We start from the raw sequence: 22616 nt of genomic DNA, 5'->3' as shown, positions 1-22616 counted from the left end.
CGTGGGGTGAGATGGGACATGCGCCAGCTCGCAGATTAAGCGTAATAGAAGATGTTTGGTTGGATGTAAAACAACTAACACTTTGTACAGACATTATCTTAAAGACAAGGCAGTTTTATTACACAAGGCAACTCCAAGTGCTTCATTCATCCAAAAACACAACACTTGGATTTACAATAATTTACACTTCTGTTGGCAGTTTATGCGCAGCATAACAGTTAAATGCCTCTTCACCGTGTTTGCTTTGAAACATGGGCTCCACCAAAGTGTATGTTCGCCTGGCACTTTTCATTTGCTTCTAGTATTTGTCATCGGTCGACTCTCGTCACCATTTTATTTCTTGTTGAAATGTTAGTGTGGTAACCTGGGGAAGGACACTGCTGGGACGACAGATGACCGGGCAAACCTGCCCGTATTTGGAAATGACTGTGTCATGGCCGACCATTAGCAGCAGGGATGCTTTTCCCGCTGCTGTTCGAGCATTGTGAAATCATTCTGCCAACACCGCTCTTAATGAGCCGCGGCGTCTGACGTCTCAGCAAGTTGAACATTTTTTGCTGCCACTGACCATCCAACCCCGGAGGCGGTGAGGGCTGCATGGGCTCGCTCCCAACTACTCGTGAGGCAAGAAATCTGCATGGTCGCCTTGGCAGCACGAGCATCATCTGTCTGAAGCATTCGATGCAGAGGACAATTTTCAATCATGTATTCATGACCGCTGGAGTCAATGCGATGGCTTATGCGCAGAAATCTCATGTTGAGTGCAACACGATGCTGCACCAAACGTCTTCTTTCATCTGTGCTCATCATTTTCATATGCCAACACTTGGTATCGGCGTCGCTGTGAAAGAAAGACGCGCGTTTTAGAGAACGGTCGTATTTGGCAAGCAGGAGTGAAATCGCTCCTAAATGAAGCATTTTCACGATGACAACTCCCTTCTCTATCAAGCTCTTCTTCCTCGCTGTTCAAGTCCTCGTATGGCGGCAGCACACGAGGACTGTCTTCCCCGAGACGTTCACGTCAGTCACGAGTGTCCCTCGCATTTGTCATGTTATTTGGTATTTGCAGGGTTCGAACGCAGACGTTTTGCATAAAAAGTGGACATGAGAAGCGATGCGCATGGAAAACACGGGGGAGGCTCGTCAAAGAGGCATCTATCGCACATGATTAAATACACACACACACACACACACACACACACACACACACACACACACACACACACACACCCGCGGTCACACTCACAAGCCTCATATGAAAGTAAATGTGTGCTTACAGTAGAGTGAAGTGGCTGCTGCTCACATTCATCTGTACTTGCCCAAAGTTAGAAAGTGGATCTTATTCCATACTATCTGAATTTTAAAAAAAAATGTGACAATTCAGCATTTGAAAGAATATTCTCACAATTTGACACGGTGTCGCATAATAAGCATTTCTAAGTTTGAAATGCTTTCTTTTTCGGAAAAATAAATCATATTGGTGCTCGCGTATTTATAGCGGTGCTGCTTCTTCGGCATTCAGCCAGCAAATCATTCTGACACCTCACTGCATTTTATTTGGGCCATGAAGCTACGCTGAATTACATATTTAAACAATTTTAAGGCTGTGTAGAAATGCAAATACCGTACTGCATTTTTCCTGTGAGGGACTGAAGTCCGATGGGTCAGATGGGACAGGCGCCAGCTCCCAGATTAAGCGTAATAGAAGATGTTTGGTTGGATGTAAAACAACTAACACTTTGTACAGACATTATCTTAAAGACAAGGCAGTTTTATTACACAAGGCAACTCCAAGTGCTTCATTCATCCAAAAACACAACACTTGGATTTACAATAATTTACACTTCTGTTGGCAGTTTATGCGCAGCATAACAGTTAAATGCCTCTTCACCGTGTTTGCTTTGAAACATGGGCTCCACCAAAGTGTATGTTCGCCTGGCACTTTTCATTTGCTTCTAGTATTTGTCATCGGTCGACTCTCGTCACCATTTTATTTCTTGTTGAAATGTTAGTGTGGTAACCTGGGGAAGGACACTGCTGGGACGACAGATGACCGGGCAAACCTGCCCGTATTTGGAAATGACTGTGTCATGGCCGACCATTAGCAGCAGGGATGCTTTTCCCGCTGCTGTTCGAGCATTGTGAAATCATTCTGCCAACACCGCTCTTAATGAGCCGCGGCGTCTGACGTCTCAGCAAGTTGAACATTTTTTGCTGCCACTGACCATCCAACCCCGGAGGCGGTGAGGGCTGCATGGGCTCGCTCCCAACTACTCGTGAGGCAAGAAATCTGCATGGTCGCCTTGGCAGCACGAGCATCATCTGTCTGAAGCATTCGATGCAGAGGACAATTTTCAATCATGTATTCATGACCGCTGGAGTCAATGCGATGGCTTATGCGCAGAAATCTCATGTTGAGTGCAACACGATGCTGCACCAAACGTCTTCTTTCATCTGTGCTCATCATTTTCATATGCCAACACTTGGTATCGGCGTCGCTGTGAAAGAAAGACGCGCGTTTTAGAGAACGGTCGTATTTGGCAAGCAGGAGTGAAATCGCTCCTAAATGAAGCATTTTCACGATGACAACTCCCTTCTCTATCAAGCTCTTCTTCCTCGCTGTTCAAGTCCTCGTATGGCGGCAGCACACGAGGACTGTCTTCCCCGAGACGTTCACGTCAGTCACGAGTGTCCCTCGCATTTGTCATGTTATTTGGTATTTGCAGGGTTCGAACGCAGACGTTTTGCAGCCAAGCTTTAAATAGCCTGTTGACCACAGAAAATTTGGTCGAGTGTGTGACAGCGAGCGTGAGCTGTTGCCAAAAAGTGGTTTGGGGAGCGTGTGCGCATGCGTGTCTGTGCGTGTCTGTGCGTGCCTGTGAGTGTGTGTGTGTGTGTGTGTGTGTGTGTGTGTGTGTGTGTGTGTGTGTGTGTGTGTGTGTGTGTGTGTGTGCGTGTGTGTGTGTGTGTGTGTAGACGGCACTATGTGTTTTAGAGGTCTCCTGGGAGGATGCAATAGCACAGCCATTCACTAATGCCCTCCCCAGCTATCCCCACTCCTCTCCAACACTCATATAAACACGCTCGCTTTCACACACACACACACACACACACACACACACACACACACACACACACACTGGCTCATGAAGCCCGCCTCCCTCATCCCCGGACCCAAAAACTCCCATCTCTCTCTGCCATACCTCCACATCCTCGCACCGCCCCTCAACTAAAGTCAGCACACACACTCTGTTCTCTGCCAGAGGCACCGACAGAGCCAGGTGTGTGCGAGTGCGTTCAGGTGTTCGCGTGTGTCGTGGATCTCGTACTTCGAGCGCTCAGTGCGTGCGTTTCAGGGACCCGATGAGAGGATAGCCGCGCGGCGTGACGGTTCGTCCAAAGTGTGACTGTCATTTGTTGAGAACGTGCCATATCCACCTCGGTCCCCTGCGGGAGTGGAGGCGCGGACGGACGGGAGAATCGTGCGGACGCGCCGCCAAGCTGCGCGCCTGTGCAGCGGCCGTGGCCGAAGCGCTGGATGCGAACGCGATGGATTAGCAGCAGCCTCGTCCCAAGCGTGCCGCAGTTTCCCTTCATTCCCAGCCCAGGACAACCACTCTCCATCACGGGATTATTTCCACTCTCGACGATCCGTCTCCTCCCCACCGAGCTGAGATGACAGAGGAGTGCGTGTTGCGCTGTGCGCTGATGCTCTGCTGTGTGCTCCTCTCGGCCAATGCCAGCAACTGGCTGTAAGTTCCAGTCCCTTTTTTTTTCCCTCATGTATTCCTACTTTTTTTGTTTTTCAAAATGTTCTTCCACGTGCAACCACTTCTAAATGTCGTTCATTTCCATTTTTATCTTCCCTGCCTTCACTAGATTGGGGGGTAGCTCAGTCAAACACAAACGCTGAGACTTAATAGTGCAAATCTCCGCATGCACCACTCCTGCAAAAAAAAAAAAGTGTGCACTATTCGGAAAAAAAAAGAAAGAAACAACATGCATGTCTGCGCAAATGTCAACTTGGGTGATGACTTGTCGTTTTGCAAGCCGCAATATGAAACTCGTATATTCCAATAATTGGCTGCAGAATGGATGAGACGAGTCTCTTGCATCACACCAATAACTCTGGTTCAAGAAGAGTGTTATAGACTTACAGATGAAGAAGACACACCAGATAATGAAAGCCACAAATCTTAAACGTCATGTAAATGGCGGAATGAAGAGCACTTCTTCACTTGTTGGGAACCCGGCCAGCCACGCGGACTTTGATGTGAGTGGAAGATGGTCTTTTAAAGTTTCATTTATTTATATAGATGTATTTTTTTTTCTGAATCTGAAAAAGGCGGCGTCGCTGACCAAATGAAAAGTCACGCATTCCCACAAGCCGTTGTAATTTATGATACCCCGCGACGTGAAATGAAATTGCAATCATGCTCTGGAAGAAGATGAGAAGCGGCCAGCGATCAAGCGCAAAAAACGAGGAATGTCTTCCGCAGTTTGCCTTGCGCAACTGCGAAGCGTCCGCTCGGGTCGCATGTGCGTGCCTGCTCCGCCTGCGCGCCGTGGGAGGCGGATGGGATGGTGAGGTGGCTTTTCCCGCATTCCTCCGCACTTCGGTACATTTTCGCGCTGCGATTCCACCTCTTATCTCCCGACACATTTTTTTTACGAGCGGCGTCGATCATTAAGGGAGGAACCTTGCCAATTCATTGCACGAAATTCATTGCAGCCCCACCACCACCCCCACCCTAACCCTAACCCCAAGCGCGCCTGTCTTTTGGTCTCGCGGTACGATGCTGACGATTCCCATCCACTTTCAGAACATGTTACGGCAGGGGGCGTGACTTTGTGCCATTCGTTATTAAAATTGATGTTGACACGAAGATAAGAGCGCCGCTTGCATACGGACCCGCTATAAGAAGAGGAGGCCGCGTGAAAGTCTTTGGCAAACACCTTGAACTCTGTCACCGAGCGAGCGAGCGAGCGAGCGCGGAGTTTAATTGTGCAGTTTGTGACTGAAGGCGTGGTGACAGCAGACATGTACGGGCAGGCTCGCGGAGCTGCCTGCAGTCTGCTCGATGGGCTTACTCGCCGCGATTGGTGCGTGGACCGCATACGCGCCGAAGCTTCACTTTCACCTCCGCGTCCCGGCGGCGTGATGTTGCGCAATCAGCTAGCACGGATTCCGCCCAACTTGATTGTTTTATATTTGTGGCCTTCATTTCATTACTCACCGAATGTATTTATTTTTAATGCGTCCGATTTAGCTGAGCTTCCGTCGACGCCCCCCAGGTGTCAAACCGAAAGGCCCGGGGGCCAGATCGGGCCCGCCAGGTCATTTTATGCGGCCCACGAAAGCAAATCATGTGCATCAACTTGCTCAAATCTGTACATTTCATGTCAAGTTGTCATGTGTAATAAATCACGTTAAGATTTTCCAATAATGTTCTTGCCCAGTTTCCACTCACGTGATAAATTATTGAACAAATTAGTATAATTGTCTTGACTGATTTCAAAAGTAGTAATCTATTAGTTTGTCGTGTACGAGTAATAATTTTGGGGTTTCACTGTGTGTGATAACGGCCCTCCGAGGGAAGACGCAACTTCAAATTGGCCCGCAACTAAAATGAGTTTGACACCCCTGGTCTACGCTGTCAGCACCGAGGAGACACCCAGTAGTCAGATTTAGAGAGCAACTTAAAGCTGCTCAATGCATGCTTACCCTTTCACGATCAATGTTCTAGAAATGAGAGCTATTGCCTTACGTATTGGGTCCGATTGGATCCATTTTGACTAATTGAATTACAAATACACACAAGTCTTTCTTTCACCCTGAAATTTGCTATAACTTTAAAACAATGACACACACACACACACACATTCAGAAAGAAAATGTCATTGTATTGCACAGGTGCTACAGGACTTCCGTTGTGGATATGATGGGAATCTTTAAACTGAAACTGTGCATGCCATAAATGCGTGCATTTTTTTTTTTTTTTTTAATGGGAGAGTGGTAACAGAGTTCAGGAGCTTGACTGAAAGCGTCCTGAGGACTGTCTGCGTTTCCACCGCTTTTGCACAGTTAGCCCGGTTGAGAAACATGGCACTTGTTGGTCTGTGGAGGGTCATGGGGGGGAAACTCAAAACGACCAGATTTTTTTTCCCCACTTTCTCCTGTCATGAGCTGGCAACCGCCATGCATGTTGCCGGATGTGTCCCCGGGGAACGCGGATGTTTCTTGAAGTACTATTTTGGGTGTATGCATATGGTAATGGTGGCACACGCTCACTAATTACCACCTGATCTAATTGTGTACCTGCCTGTGCGCGCATCCGCCGCGCACCGCAATTTGGCGAATGTACTGGCAATAGCGCTTGCTCAAAAACAGAGTGATTTACTGTGGAAGAAATGTGCCTGTTTTTGCAGTTGGGGTGTAAATATTAGGTGGACCGGGCCCAACGCAGGTAACAGCTGTGTTGGGTGAAGAATTTGGACCTGTGGGGCCTAATTTCGGTCATGTAACAGCAACAACCAAGCGCAGGGCAATAAAGGAGTCTTCAAGTCGGATACGACAGCTGTACGGGGCTCCGAAGCAAAGGAAAAGTTATGGGATCCAGAGGGAAATTAATATCCTGTCCCTTTAGGTCTCCAGTTGTACAGAGAGTAGAACATACCCTGAGAGGCCTCAGAGGCATTTTTATAGGTACGGTATGTGTAAAAAAAAAAAAATCATGATGATCTCGATTAAAAAAATAAGTGAAATAAAATGAACACAGAGGAGTTCATTAACACTATGGGATATATGTTATCCTACTTGGTGGTGCGCGTGGCTGAAAGACGGCCTTTCCAGATTTATTGACAAGAACTGCACCAGTTCAGTGTGGCATGTTTTCGACGGTGGATGGAAACGGCCATGTTCAAATACCAGATTTTTGTGACATGAACAAAACGTGACGAAGACATTGTCTTTCAAAACATTCTCAGCATTTAGGTGATCTATAACCCGTGCAACTGAAAATCATAAATCAATGTTTTTGTGAGAGGGGGAAAAAAATAAAATAAAACCTGAGATAGTGTGGGTGCACATGCAAAAGAATCTCATACCCGAAGTGAAGCACATGACATACTCATGCTGTGGAGCTGATTTTCTTCAAATGGAAGTGGGGCCTTAATCAATGTGGTGGGAATTATGAACAGTTCCAACTACTAGCCAGTGTGAGCACAAAACTTTCAGGCTTTTGCACACTCGTACAGCTGAACTGCATTTGGACTTTAACAGGTGGCACTTGCCTGCTAATTCCCTTCTAAGATTATTTTTAATATGATTGGTTGATTTTGAGTAAATCCACATCCCTATTTATAAGAGGATGGGTGTGAATTTGTTCATTTCTTCCAGGGGTGTCCGAACCTTTTCGTTTGAGGGCCTTATACAGAAAAATGGAAGTGTGAAAGGGCCACTTTAAAAGTCGTCCACTGTTTGAAACATGCTAAAGTCAGTCAAGAAAGCAATAACAGAATGTTTGGATTGGAAGTTCAGAATCGATTTCCATGATTTTCAAAAAGCAAAGGTGAAGCTACCGCTTTCCTCAAGCAGATGGCAGCGAGGGGACAATTTGTTGAGGTGAGTCAGCGGTCTGAAAGGAATCAGCAGAGTCACGTGACGTCATCTGAATGAGGCGGGAGGGACTGACTTTCATCTGGCTGCATGCATGGAAGTGCAGGATTCAATTTATTTATGTATGATTTATATTGTTTTAAAATGTGCAAGAAAGTATTCTTTGAGAAAATCGTGAACTGCAAATCGCAGTAAAATCAATTTTCGTGATATAAATCTAATCGTCACACAAGTCGTGTGACTTGAATGGAATCGCGAGGTAAGTGAATCATCCCACCCCGACTAAACAGCATATTCATATTCAGAACCAAAAAAAGAAAAAAAAAACTGCAGTCAGGTGACCATTTTTCAGTTGCGAGAGTATCATTCATGTGACGGCTTCATCAATCAGAGCGCAAAGTGGAAGGCACTATTTTTGCCTCTAAAATTGAATTCTCTTTCTTCACTGCAGTGCTTTGAAGATCAATTGTGTTATTCTTTTCATCACGAATGGTTCATTTGTACCTTCGAATATGGCGAAAAGTTCCACAGTACACCCTCCCTTCCCACTCTGCCCACCTGTACCTTTTTGAACTCAGCTTGTGGCCCATGTCAAATGGCATGTTTAATTTTACATCTAGGTATCTCTCTCTCTCTCTCTCTCTCTCTCTCTCTCTCTCTCTCTCTCTCTCTCTAGAGAGTGTCATGTCATGGATGATGGGCCGCAAATTGCCCCTGGGCCCTAGTTTGGACACCTCACATTTATTCATTGCTAATCGTTAACACGATTACAACTTGTTGGTGTATTAAACAATGCGAAATGACAACGATATTCCATATTATTGTTTTTATTCAGTACCTGGCACGGAATGTGCCGAACAATCTGCACGGCAAGAAAACCGTCAGCAGGTTTCAAACATGACCATGAGGACAACTCCAGATAACAGATAGCAGGTAGCAGGTAACTGCGACGCTCCTTACTAGTAGCACGAAAGTGTTGTGTGTAGGAGCAGTCAAGCACATGTCCCGTATAAGCATGGCGAGGTGCTAAAGAGATGGCAGGGTAACCAGAGAAAGCGGAGACCTTGGCAGCACACGCTGGCGCCTCACACTTTGTTCGCATTCACATGACATGCAATGAGGTTTGCGACATGTTATTTCAAGCCCTCTTGTCACCACCGGGTGTGCAATTATCATGGCACGCTTGAATCGGCGGGGGAATCGCTCACGATGACCAGATCGGGACGAGGATTAGTTGAGGGCAGAAAGAGCGGGCGGCCGCCCGTTGAAAGATGAGATACGATCGTGGCACTCCGCAGAGAAGTGCGCCAGTCTTTCGGGAGACATAACACACCCTCTGGTGGCGACGAAGGTGGGCCGACGCTCGCTCGGCGGCGACAGTGGCTGCGGACAGCTGATTGGAGCTGGGCTGAGCACCATTCCAACTGTTCGGTGCTGGCGAGGAGTTTCTCTCAAGCCTAAGATGTGACTTTCACTCTGATTATCTTCTTTTTTTTAAGGGCAGCAGTCGCTTATATACACCATCCCTCCAAATGTATTGGAACGGAAGTGATTGAATTAACGTGCAATATTTTATTATTGAGTGACTTACAATTTCCGCACCAAGCCTGCGAGCCAGTGACTTTAGCAGACCGTTGCTTTCTTCAGTTGAAATGATGTTCCAAGGCCTTTACTGCGTCCTCTTTCAGTTTTTGTTTGTTTCTGGTGGGTTCTCCATTCTGGCTCCGCTTCAGGAGGTGAAGCCCTTTGTGTTGCATTTTGTATGCTACGGCGCCATCCAAATAAAGTTGAATGAAACTAAATTCATTCAGCACATTCTCGCTTTCATCATGTCTCATAAGAGGCTGAGGAGGATGGTACAGGACAAGAATGCGCATTATTGTCTTCCCATCGGTACACCCTGGCCTTCGTGTGTGAACACATGCCTGACCCTTTCGTGACCTTCGCCCGCGTTTCGTCCCGATCTAACGTTGAAAAGGCAAAGTTTAAAGAAGGAGACTCAGCGGTGATGAGGCGAGGACCAAATATGTATTCTAGCCTCCTTCACAGATAGGCTTTTATCCATACAAATATGTGTCCAACACATAGTTTACACATGTGTGATAACTGTGTAAATAGAAAGCTCGATGGTGCGTGTCCAAACTTGCCCACTTTGCATGAATGATCGCAATGCCACAAGCGAGGACGTTTCCACATCTCGCCAGCGAATGAATGCGAGTCTTTGACATGATAGAAAAAGCTCTTTCAACTCATCATGTTAATTGCGTACAAATAACATGCTCCCTAATCTGACCGTATGAATAAATCAGGTACGTGAGTGCTTACTCGCCTGGTGACATGAGTGACGATTTACAGAGTCTGCCTGCTGAAAACATTGCACGCATGGGCAAATTGCGGGCGCCTTGCTGTTTAGGGGGAGAAATAAAAATCGGACAAAAGTTCCAAAAGTAATTGAGTGAAGTGGGAACTTGGAGTCAGCCTCCGCACCCAACTGCTTGTGTGCCCTTCCACGAGATGAAGAGAGACTTTCTGCCACCATCTGGCGCATGTCCAACAATTCGAAACATGGCGGAGACCGGTCGGCCGTATTGGCAAACATATGCAGAGAGGATTGCGCCGGCACGGAAATCAGGATCCGCCAGCATTTGTGCGCCGTCATAGATGCGCTGTCCATGAAAGTAAAGCCTCTCGTAAGCAAACTGCTCCATCTGTCTCAGGTTTGAAGGGCACCGTATCTCCAGGCGACACGTTTCAGCTCCTTCAATAGGATTTCGATGTGGATCTCATCAAAGGGCCGGTAAAGTTTTTACTCTTGCCATTTTTCGCTGTATATTTTGGTCCTATTGGAGGACACTTTACCAGCAAATGAGACCATGTTTTCCGTCTCTGCTATCTAACGGACATTCTCCAAGATTTATGGCTTTTGGCAAATTCCAGTCCTGTCAGTTTCAGCCATGTTTTTTTTTTTTCTTTTGCTAAGCCATGAAAGAAATGGACAACTGCACCTACTGTGAAACGTGGCGCCAGCTCTCTAATGTTCTCGGGATTCTTCGCTCCATCTGGCACAGGGTGTCTCAAATCTGTACAAGGTCCAATGAAATACTGTGATATTGTTTCTATTTTCGGGAAGGAAAAAAAAAGTGTCTGCTGTCAAGATAACTGCAAGCGAAAGCCAAGGCCCTTGCATCTATAGTACAGTGCATAAATCATACGCCAGCATTGGATATGTTACTCTCGAAATGCCAAAATGATCTTTTTGACATCAGTCTATTCATTCAGACATGATCAGAAAACCGTCACAAATGTCCCTGTCAGCAGAATCATTACTCGGACATGCCCCAAACAAATATTTTCGGGGCATGGCATGAAAAATGGCCTTTCGGTGGACACACAATGACAATTGGGCATCGGGTCTCAATTTGGTAACGGCGACCCTGGGTGAGACAGACATGCTAACCACATTTTCCACCATCGTATCATAACCCAGTTCACATTGTCCAAAGAAATGGTCACAGGTACGAGGTACAGCCAAGTTTAGAAAGAGTGCATTTAGAAACAATCAGCTGTTGTCTCCTATGGAATTACAACATGACGAACGGTGTTCTTGCGACATCACCTGAAATACCTTTTCAGCTGCTTTCAATTGCAACCCGAAGTGCGGCACGAAAAGTAACATTTTGTCTCGAAAGCAGGCTACGGTCGATATAGGCTCAAGCACGCAAAAGGCGTGCACACGCACACCAATCACATGCACAATGTTTCCGAGCCTTATTGGGCGATGGCACTGATACCAGGCGAAAGGTTAGTCCGTGGATTTTCCCGTCTTTCATTTGTTTTTCCCAAATTGGCATGAAACGGTGGATGTGTGAACGTGTCTGTGTTTCTGCGTGTGAGGCTTGTGGTGTTGGCAGAGCGTGTTATTTTTAGGGGGCAATGAGCTCTAGTGGAGCCACCGGCATATAAATACACCCAGACACACGTGTAAGCTCATAAACACACCAACAAACAAACATATTACCATAGTATCGGGCTCGCCTCACATTTTTCCGCCCATTCACCACAGCCTGACTTTCACCATTCGTATTTCTTCAACAAGTGACTGGAAAAGGTACTTCAAAACCTTCTGTACTCGCCCGTACACTTGACATTCATTCATCTCCGCGAAGGTCATTTTGAAATGAACTATTGCATAGAACAGAGTCTTCCTGTCAGGAGACTTGATCAAGGCAGATGACATAGCAGCTCACGAGCAAGGATCACAATAAACTAGTGAAATAGCGCCCTCTACAGGTTCCAGTATGCCTCGGTACTATGGAGCGTAGTAAAAGGGCACATTTTGTCAGGAGGATTGTTTCAAAATTCTGGCTTTCTTTTATCGATGATGAAAAGGAGGAGGAGGAGGAGGAGGAGGAGGATCACGTGACCCAAATACACAATGAACTGCGGCCGCTGATCGCCCCTTTCATTTCGCTCCTTCTTAACGTCCTGGTCACAAAGGATATTGCGCTCATGACCGACCGGAACGGCATTTAAGAAGAGAGAGATTCCTTCGTTCAATTCAAATCACAACTCAAAACGTACCGGTTTAGAACTGACCACTCAATCTCTCATTTTACTCTGCTCCATTTATTTTTTCTTTTAGCGTATTAGTTTCTCTCCTTCCGTTTTGATTGCTGTCTTGTTGTTTTTAAAACGTAAACTATTGTGCGGTGTCGTTTTGTGCCAAGAAAGACGTCTTTAAATAAGACGCATTAGGCAATTATTATTATTATTATTATTATTATTATTATTATTATTATTATTCTAGAAAGAGGAATTTATCAGAGGCGCATTTCACCATCTTCGCGTGCTTTGACACTATTCTGTTTGCTTGTCACGCAAAACACGCAAGCCTTTACTGAATTCGACTCAGAGTGTTTTGTCTCTTATCATCTCGAGCTGCACTTTCTGGATTTCTTTTTTTTGCTTGATAGTTTCTGATTAATAATTTTTAAATCAAAAAAAGTTTCATTTTGATTCGTTTTTCTCATCGCTATTTTTTTAACAAAGACATTTCTTATTTGGTTTGTGTTACTACCGCGGTTGACTGAAATGGTGTAGTGTAGATAGTTAAGCAGTTGTAAAGTCAGAGTGTAGAAAGTTATGAAGTCATGCAAAAAAAAAATAATAATAAAATAACCAAACGAATGCAACCATGGGTTGGTGACCAGGCAGCAGGTGGACGGGTGGTTAGCATGTCAGACTGACAATCTCGACCTCATGGGTTTGAATTTCTGCTCAGGTGATGCTCTGTGGAGTTGACATACTTGTGTGTTTTTAATTTTAATTTTTTTTACGCCCGCATTCCCAAATCATACACGTGGAGTTCATCCGTGAATGTAGTTGGAAAAGGTTGTTTAACTCAATGCGACTTGCGATGAATTGGCAAGCAATCCGTATCACTCCCCTAAATTCGTCTGGGATCCGAATGAGGACAAGCAATATCCAAAATGGATGGATGGTTTGTGACCATTCTGAGCGTAGATGGGAGAAAGTCCCAGAAAGAAAACCTTGACTGCAGTCTCTCCTGCTAAACTTGCACAACAGCAACAACCCTCGATTACATTCCTGCACAGTCTACACCCAAAAAGTGGTATCTCACCCAAAACCGCACAGATAGGATCCAGTCCAACTGTGGCCCTGAACAGGCAAAATTATTTACAAAATCGAGGCATGGAAATATTTTGGACCTTAATGGTTTCATATGAATTGCCCGTCTGAATATTATTGCACAATTATTGGTGAACAGTCGGGTCAGGGTTTGACAAAGTCGTTTTCTCACGGTGTGCGACCAGTTTCATTCTTGTCAGTATTTTCTGTCCGAGATAACATATTCATAAAGTCTCCCCTGATTGGATTTATCTCTTATTTTCACAAGGCTGCGGGGGGTTCCAAGTGGGAGGCTTGGTTCATTCCACCTGGCCCGAGGTGCATCTACGGAGCGCTTGTGTGTTTGCGTTGCATTAGGCGTCACGGCCTGCACAACAGCGCCGGCTCCACTGGGTTTAGGCCCGTGGGATTTATGCAGGAAAGAGGGAGTGCGAGACGGGGGAAGAGACGTGAGCTGGCGCTGTGTGCGTGTGTGTTGCTCTGCCCATCTATGGGTTGACTCCTCTGCCTGTTGGGTGAGATGTTTTGTTAACCTCGTCTAAGGGAAGCAAGGGTACGCGCCGCAGAATGAGCAGATAACAGGACGGAGGGCTGAAAATGAAACACACTTGCTCAAGGTCTGTCTGTTCCTTTCCCATGACTTAACCAAAAAAAAACCCCCAAAAAACCCCATGTCCATCCTTTCTAAAAGAATCGGAAGAGTGAGGCCGAGTCCTTCATTTGTATGGATTCAGTATGAGACAAGAGATGACAAGATTTTCAGCTTTAATTGGCTCTGAATTGTCATTTGCGGGAATCAACCGATTACATGAGAGCGACGTTATTGAAAGATGTCATTTGGGTTGAGGAAAATTATCGTTACTGACGCCGCACCAGCTAGCTCGCAACAAGCTCCGGACGGGTGCCTACAAGTCCAGTTAAGCACGGAGTCACACCTAAATCGCTCATCGAGACAGGAACCATTGTCACCAAGGAAGGGATGGCAGGGAAAGACGGAGAAGCGTTGCTAATTGCTATTTAAGATTGACACGCATTCGCGAGACACTGGAATCAAGTGCTTAGGAAAACAAATAATTTGCAGATGTCTGGCTGGAACCGCGTTAAAGTCGAGCATATCCAACTTTGCACAGTAAAAATGCAGGCGAATAAGTGAAATGAAATTTATGTTTCCAGACAAGACAATACAGGTTGCTGTTCCACATCATGTGAATTTAAGAACTAAAAATCGTTGATTATACAAAAGAGAATTCATGTCAACATTCATGACATTGTCCCAGTTTTATTGCATCATTAAAAAAAAGTCCTTGCTTCAAATCCACGGGATGAACCAGAAAAAAAAGATGCTCCTCGAAATTAGAAATTTGCTTTTAAAAATGAGAAATTCGCTCCTCACAACAGAGTCACCGATTAGAAAAGTTGCTCCACAGAGTATTCTTTTCACGCTTTGCAGCGTCGAATGCTAACGTGGTCAGGAGTCCTCCGCGGTCAAAATCAACCCACTGACATGCTGGTGACAAAGACACCAAGACACATACTTGGTGCGGTCGCATACCACAGCGCCATCATGGAAACTGTGTCCGTCTTCATAATGAAGACGCTCCAAGTCAATCTACAACAAGTGAGTCACCGCGAGGTCACTTGCGAGTGTGGACTGTATGTTGGCGGATATGGCTGAGATGCTGCGGAGTGGCAGGGAGCGAGGTTATCGCCGTGATGAGTGCTGAATACGGACATTGTCTGGTTGGGGCGGGCACGGCCTTCAAAGAGGCCGCGAGAGAGGAGGATTATCTGCGCTGTTGAGAGGATGAGATGAGATGAGAGGGGACCTGGAAAGAAAGGAGGTGTTTGACCTCCTCGACTTCTGAAAGGACGACGGGGAAACTGCTTGCTCTCTCATTTGTTTTTTCAACCCCGTTAAGAAATGTTAGAAATCCAATTCAGGCTTAAATTGTCGTTTTCATCTAAAAGGAATTCCCTACAGTAATTTATGTGTAAAAGCAACACAATGTGGCTCTTTTTTTTTTTTTTTTTGCAATATATTTAGTTTGTTGTGTTATGTCTTGTTTCTTGTGTTTTTTTTTCATGTTTGTCTCATTAGGTTTTTGTCCATGTGTCCCCGTCAGACCCCTCCCTCCCCCTCTGTCACTTATATGTCTACCAATCAGCTCCTTCAGCCACTGGCGTCTTGTGCAGTTGTTTCTTGTTGTCTTGTCAGTTTGCTTGAATAAAGTTCCCTGCTCAGGCTTTATCGGCTCATTACTTTTGTTGGTGTCCCTGCCATGTTCCCATCTCGAACTCTGTTCCGCCGTATTTTGATTGGCTAATTTGTGTGTTGTTATTTGGACTTCTATAAATTGAGTATATTTGGATTCCGCAGGCCTTTTGTGTCATTTTTGGAAAATGAAAACATTTTGTTTTGAGTTCCTGCATTGCCTCCCGACACTTGGGCCCAGACAACAACCCGCAACCCTGCTTTGACCTTGACACCCACTCATTCTTTGTTGAGGCCACGGCTCTATTTTCATGTCTTCTTTCTTTTGGTATTTTGTAAGATGGCCACGGGTAGAAAAGGGCGTTTGCGCTGTTGTGGGAGGGAACGCAGTCAACTTGATCGTGCTTCAATGAATCGATTTCCTACAAAGATTTAGAGGGATTGTGCCTCACTGTTGTCATATCTATGAATGAAATATGATGACATCCACCACCACACACGTTCGTGGAACTCAATTTGCCTACCTGCGCCTCGATCAAATCCACCAACAGTTTAAAGCTGCTTTTACTTTGTCCAAATTCTTGTCATCAAATTGTCAAGTGCGTCGGGGTTGTAGAAAACGCACTTGGTCCGCTGGAGCCCCCAGCTAGGCGCAACGTGGTCTGCCAAATTCTCGAACATGAGGAACTAGACTTGCACCAGCAAGCAAATGAAGATGTGGCAGTTTTTACGCCTGTCGACAAAAATAGCCCCCCAGATATTCAATGCAAAAAAAGCCAAAGAAAAAGCAAACACGTCCACAGAGTAAAACCATTCGGGCTGGTCTGCGTTGTGAGCATCTCTGAGGCCTTGTGCAAAATGTTGATATATCACGTGAGTCTTGCACGACCACAAATGTAGCTGAATTTGAAGTTCTAGCGAATGGAACTAAATCTCAGGATGCTGTACCACTTTTTTTTTTTTTTTTACAGACTGTGTAAATTGAAATTCTTGCTTTTTTTGAGTATCCCAGTAAAGTGCTTTCAATCATTTCAGCAGAATTTCCCAAGCTCTGGCGATGTGCCACTCTATTCCACCGAGAAAGACACGCAAGGGCTTTGTGGAGGGTACGTGTGGTCCTGGGAACTCATAACCCAGTACTCATAAAAGGGGCTTCGGAAACCTTAAGGAAAACCTGGTAGGCTCTCCTGCGGCAGAATAAAAGCATTTAAGTCCGTTGGAGGGCCACTTGTGTGCGCTCGCCTCAAAAGCAACTCGAATACTGAAGCAATTTTTTTTTTGTTTTATTTTCGCTGTAGACTGACAACGTTTGGCTTTGACAACAAAAGATAAATACGAGTCACCAAATGCAGCTGTTTTCTTTGCCTTCCCCATTTGACATCTGTGACTTTGTGAGCCCAGGGGGTTCGTTGTTCTTCAGGACATTCCAAACGACTGCATTAGCGTTCAACAAATGTTTGTGGAACGGCTCGTCTTCTCTTCCTTTCACAATTGCTTATTTGTCACCCAAGGACAAGATGGTGGTTTTCATGTTGGTTACACTTCTAACTAGCATATTTACTTGCCTAATCAACAAAATAGGACACGTACAGCTTGGCGACAAAATACAAATCAAAGTCACATGTTCCAGAACTTTCACTCGCATCAATAATAGCTCGAATGAAATGTTAAAGAAATGACGTACTTTAAGTTTTTGTGGTTTCCTGATTAAAAAAAAAAAAGTCAACGAAATGGATCGTTCAAAGTGTTGCTTCTGCCCATAAAAGCCCAATGGATCGTTCAAAGTGTTGCTTCTGCCCATAAAAGAGCTTTTTTTTTTTTTTTTTTTAAACACGTGCGCAAGAGCAGCGGACTCGTTTCAGACTCAACAAGCAATCAAACATGACATGTCAGGAACCTCTGGGCGGCTTAGACAGTACAGAATCAAGGCTCCGACCTCAAAGCGCAATTCGGAAATGGTGAAAGCCTATTTCTGTAAAGCGCAGCTGGGCCTGGAGATATGAGAGTGAAGTGAGTTGGGGCGCTTGCGGTTGCTTGTCGGCGGTCAGGGCATCAAGACCGATGCCATTTTTCTCACACGTCCACAATTGTGTGTGCGCACGCGCGCGCATGTGAGTGTATGCCGTATATCTTTCTGACCTGTCTGGCCTCGAGGTGCTGTCTGTGATAAACCACTTTCCCTCCTCACAGTGTACTCACCAACCAGACCTTCATCCGAAACATTCTCACAACATCCTGGGAACTGAGCCTGCCCCACTGAATGTGAACGGCGCTTTTCAGCAAAGTCGCGCAATCTTCGCTTAAACTCCAACTGCGAGCTAAAACCACCACGCGCTAGCTGTATTTTCATGTTCACGACGAGATGGATACGTTCTCTGCTGCTTGTATACTCGCTCGCGTCAGCGCAGTGTTCCAACACGGTGTTGCTCGTTCATACAAAGTCAAATCATTGCCATCATTTGTGTTCTCTCTCCCATCAGGTACCTGGCCAAGCTATCGTCAGTCGGAAGCATCCGGGATGAGGAGACGTGCGAGAGGTTACGAGGCCTCATCCACAGACAGGTGCATTAAACGATGGCACGGCAAGCTTATTGTTGTCACAAGAGACAAAACGGTGTTCAGTCACACCACGGCGATCAAATACAAACTTCTAATTTGGTTCAATGGGTGTCCTTTCAAAATGATCAGTATTGCAGGGGTGCCCAATTTTTTTTTGACCAAAGATCTACTTTTTCGATCTTCCAACCTCCCGCGATCGACCCGTTAGCACGTACACACGCATGCTATGATGAGCAATAGCCTGACGCGGATGCATGCGATGCGCTTAGGCAGCCTGCTAACGATCGTAACTCACGCCTACCATTTTAAAATGCTTCTCTCGGCCCTCCAGATTCCCATTCTTTGCCCGGCGTCCACTCGGTGAATTGCCATATGGGTCTCTGCAAATACGCCGTCGTATTTGCAGAGACCCAGTCACGCTGCGAGGGTCCTTATACCGTGACCCCGCGCCTGACCTCGCTGACGCACATCTCTTCCGCTGCAGGTTCAGATCTGTAAGCGCAGCGTGGAGGTGATGGACGCGGTGCGCCGCGGTGCTCAGCTGGCGATAGACGAGTGTCAGTTCCAGTTCCGTAACCGTCGGTGGAATTGCTCCACTCTCGAGAGCATGCCCGTGTTTGGCAAAGTGGTCACCCAGGGTAAGCACAGCCACTTCACCACTTCACTCCTTAAGAACAAACTCACTTTTTGGACACAAGTGATTCGATGCGATATTCATTCCAACATTTATTCAACACCTTTGTCTTTTGTGCGTTCTGTGCAAAATGAGTCAATTTGTGTGTGCGTGTGTGTGTGTGTGTGTGTGTGTGTGTGTGTGTGTGTGTGTGTGTGTTTTTTAGGCACCCGCGAGGCTGCCTTTGTGTATGCCATCTCAGCAGCCAGTGTGGCGTTTGCGGTCACGAGGGCCTGCAGCAGTGGAGAGCTCGAAAAATGTGGCTGTGACCACAACGTGCACGGAGTCAGTCCAGAGGGTGTGTATCACTCTCTCCCGCTTGCAAATACACGTGTGCAAAATAATAATTAAAAAAAAAAAAAAAAAAGGCAAGCACAACAACGCATCCAATCGATTATACTTCCAATATTCGGAGAGAGCATCTGTTCGACATCATTTGTCATTCATCCGACGGGGAAAAATAGGTCATTTAATTCTTCCACGATAAAGCCGTAGCTATGTAAAAAAATAACAAGTCAAGTAGAAAAAAAAAGTCAATAAATGCCGTTGCTTAAATGTGCATTAACTAAAAGTGGTGCTTGTGTGATTATCGTGGGCCTATTATCACTGACTCAGTGTTGTGCTGGTGTCAGACTGCGGTTGCAGCCAGACGGCAAAACAATGAGACCTCTTATAAGTAAAATGCAAAGTTGCTGACTTGTGGCTAATGGTTTGCTGGTTCAACACTATGAGGATCACCTCAGACGTTTCAGTGACATTTGATACCGTATTTTGGGAGGGAGGTTAGCTTTTTTTTTTTTTTTTTTAAATGATATTCTAATGTCTTGTCACAGGATTCCAGTGGTCGGGATGCAGTGACAACATTGCTTACGGAGTGGCTTTTTCTCAGTCCTTTGTGGATGTGAGGGAGAGGAGTAAAGGCCAGTCGTCCAGTCGGGCTCTCATGAACCTGCACAACAATGAGGCCGGCAGGAAGGTAACTCGGGGCTCTCACCGCCATCTGTTCACTTTAACCTTGGGTTTTGTCGTTACGGAAGTAATCTAGATTCCTGTATAGCAGCCTCGTCAAAACCAAGTTTTGTTGTAGAAGTGGAGTCTGTAAGATTCAGAACAATATCTGTCTGTTTTAATTTCAATTTGCGCTGAAAAAAAAATATGGTCAAATCATCACGGAACAAAGTTTTATTGTTTTATCTTACGTGGTCAAACACAAGAGGTGTGCCGAAATAATTTTACCACATTAAAGTATTTTAGAGAGCCTTCGGTTTGATGCGGCGCAGTTCTATAAAATGACATCATCCGTAATCAGGACGGGCAGGCTCACTCCCGCCCCTAGTGGACATAAGCGGCATGAAAAAAATGGAAAATGGATGGACTTTGGCGTCAATCCAAAATGAGCACAATTATTTTTGTAAAGATGGACTCTTGGGTACTTTTTGCATTTGATCTCCATTCGGTTCATGATTTGCGAAACTGTCAGGTGAGCATGTTTGCACTTTCCTATTTTGAATGAAATCATCCCGCCAGCGCATCAAGTTTGTGGCATCTTTTCAGGCCATCCTGGCTCACATGCGCGTGGAGTGCAAATGTCACGGGGTGTCGGGCTCATGTGAGGTGAAGACCTGCTGGAAAGCGATGCCCCCCTTCCGCAAGGTGGGCAACGTCATCAAGGAGAAGTTCGATGGGGCCACCGAGGTGGAGCAGCGCAAAATGGGCTCCGCCAAAGTCCTGGTGCCTCGCAACTCCCAGTTCAAACCTCACACTGATGAAGATCTGGTCTACTTAGAACCCAGCCCGGACTTCTGCGACCACGACCCCCGCACGCCGGGTATGCTGGGCACGGTGGGGCGCCAGTGTAACCGAACCTCCAAGGCCATCGACGGCTGCGAGCTGATGTGCTGCGGCCGTGGTTTTCAGACGCAACAGGTTGAGGTGGTGGACAGGTGCAGCTGTAAGTTCCACTGGTGCTGCTATGTCAAGTGCAAGCAGTGCCGCAAAATGGAGGAGATGCACACTTGCCGATGATGAAACGGGTCCTGCTGATGAACAGAACAGATGCCTCGCACTCCCGATCGGGACTCGAGAGCACACTGAGGACGAATGAAGCTCCTCCTTCAGCTGGATAGGACCAAAGCTTCTACCGCTCGCCAATGGGAACGCGACGAGTATCCGAGAAGTGCGCCAGCATCCACTTCCTTGTCATGCTGTTTGTGTCTTCTCAATCGTCGTCCTCCCTCTGCGCCTTCTTGTAATGTTTAACTTATTTGTTGAGACTGAGGAGCTTATCTAGGATTGACTAAGAAGGAGCGAGCAGTCTAGCGGAGATAAGGAGGGACAGACAGCACCCATGGGTGGGTGGCGTTAAGGGATTTGGGTCTCGAGGGGGGCTGGTGGCCCTCTGTCCTTGCTGCTGCTGCTGCTGCTGCTTTGGGGACTCGATGGGAGTGCTGCACGTTCAAGGGGGCATCCATAAAAGACTCACTGCAAAGACTGAATCCGCCCTACATGGACTTGGTGTGATTTGCTTTCCGTGTGCGCATGGCTGCACTGATCTAAGATTTCGTCAGACGTAGAGTTGTGCGTTTCGCGCCACGCGGTTTCATGACGCTGCTCTACTTACACACTCACATGCCGACGTGATTCTTGTCCGAAGGGTGCCGATGAATGACACGCGAAAGCCACTATCGCCGCCTTTGTCTCTTTCTCAAACTCAAAAATCGCGAGCACGAATAGAGGGGAAAAAAATAGAAACACTCAGATGCATTAATTCCCGCTTAAAAAGATCCTTGCCCATCAATGGCAAGGAGAGCTAATAGAGAAAACACCGAGCGGCATGGTTTGGTTCAGGACATAATGAAAGTTTTTTCCGTTGTCAACATTTCATGATGAGTATCCAAATCTGAACTGCAGAATCGCACAGCCACTTGGTTACCAAATGCAGTGGCACTGAAAATGAAAGGATGGCAATGCAGTCAGTTTGTTTTTTGAGCACACCTTCATTCAAGGAGAACTTAACGTAAGAATGTTCCCCACATTGCTCACAAATCCCCCTGAAAATCTGATTTTGAATGAATGATCGGTTTCAAAGTTGCACTGAAGAAAAATGGTGGTGTTGAATTAACTCCATTTTCTTTCATCGGGTGGTTGCACACAAAATCATCTGGATCCAGATCCATTTTTTAAAAGAGATGTAGTCTCCTTAGAAAAATGCATTTGGATCTGGTTCCTGGGGATTTAAGAACGAATGAATTCCTAAGAACGATTGCTTGTAATAAACAGTCCCATGCCAAGATGAAAGAGCGCACATTTGCGGATGGTGACGAGGTAATGGTCCTCTTTTTGGAATTCATATGTCACGCTACTGTGGCCTCCTCCTGCCAGACACAGAAAAACGAACACCAGATCCGCGTTGGCCTTCACAGTGCTCTTGTATTCCCTCGTTTGCCAAAGGCCAGTTGCTATATGACATTGTAAACACATCCCAAAAAAACAAACAAAAAAAAAACAAAACATATTTACCAGACACGATGCAAACACCACGAAAAGTCGACGTCGTCTGACGGATGGTTGCCGAGCCTGTTCACCATGCATGATGACTGAAGCACTTTCTCTCCAACCGCACATAAAGCCCTCACCCCGCGCCGCAGCATCGCACGTGTGACCACATATGGCCAATTTGTACCACCCAAAAGCCACGCTTGCCTATAATAATAATGTGCTCTCATTATAATAATCATAATGTAGACCTGTAAAGACGTATACACTGAAGATTATACTGCCTATGAATGTCTGTTCATGTTGAATATATGCTGTGTCAAATACATATGTTGTCGCTGACTGCTCTTTTCAACTGTGTGTGTGTATGTGTGTGCGTGCGTGTGTGTGTGTGTGTGTGTGTGTGTGTG

At 46.0% G+C, this 22616-nt stretch overlaps 1 protein-coding gene across 2 annotated transcripts in view; it reads left to right on the top strand.

Moving 5' to 3' along the window:
* The window catches only part of wnt4 (wingless-type MMTV integration site family, member 4), a 23182-nt gene extending 625 nt beyond the window's left edge, over nucleotides 1-22557 (top strand). Inside the window, exons 2-7 of one of the 2 annotated variants that reach the window (XM_019879583.1) lie at nucleotides 3376-3752; nucleotides 17960-18041; nucleotides 18523-18676; nucleotides 18878-19009; nucleotides 19545-19687; nucleotides 20266-22557. In XM_019879583.1, the coding sequence (XP_019735142.1) occupies nucleotides 3676-3752; nucleotides 17960-18041; nucleotides 18523-18676; nucleotides 18878-19009; nucleotides 19545-19687; nucleotides 20266-20736 (1059 nt within the window). In that variant the 5' untranslated portion in view covers nucleotides 3376-3675 and the 3' untranslated portion in view covers nucleotides 20737-22557. Of the gene's footprint in view, nucleotides 1-3201; nucleotides 3753-17959; nucleotides 18042-18522; nucleotides 18677-18877; nucleotides 19010-19544; nucleotides 19688-20265 lie in introns of those variants that run through there. The other variant, XM_019879584.1, reaches the window with a different exon arrangement.
* The last annotated feature ends 59 nt before the right edge of the window (nucleotides 22558-22616 follow it).

Source organism: Hippocampus comes, unplaced genomic scaffold (genome assembly GCF_001891065.2).
Source record: "Hippocampus comes isolate QL1 unplaced genomic scaffold, H_comes_QL1_v1.1 scaffold44, whole genome shotgun sequence".
Taxonomy (NCBI): domain Eukaryota; kingdom Metazoa; phylum Chordata; class Actinopteri; order Syngnathiformes; family Syngnathidae; genus Hippocampus; species Hippocampus comes.
This window is presented reverse-complemented; position numbering and strand designations above follow the sequence as displayed.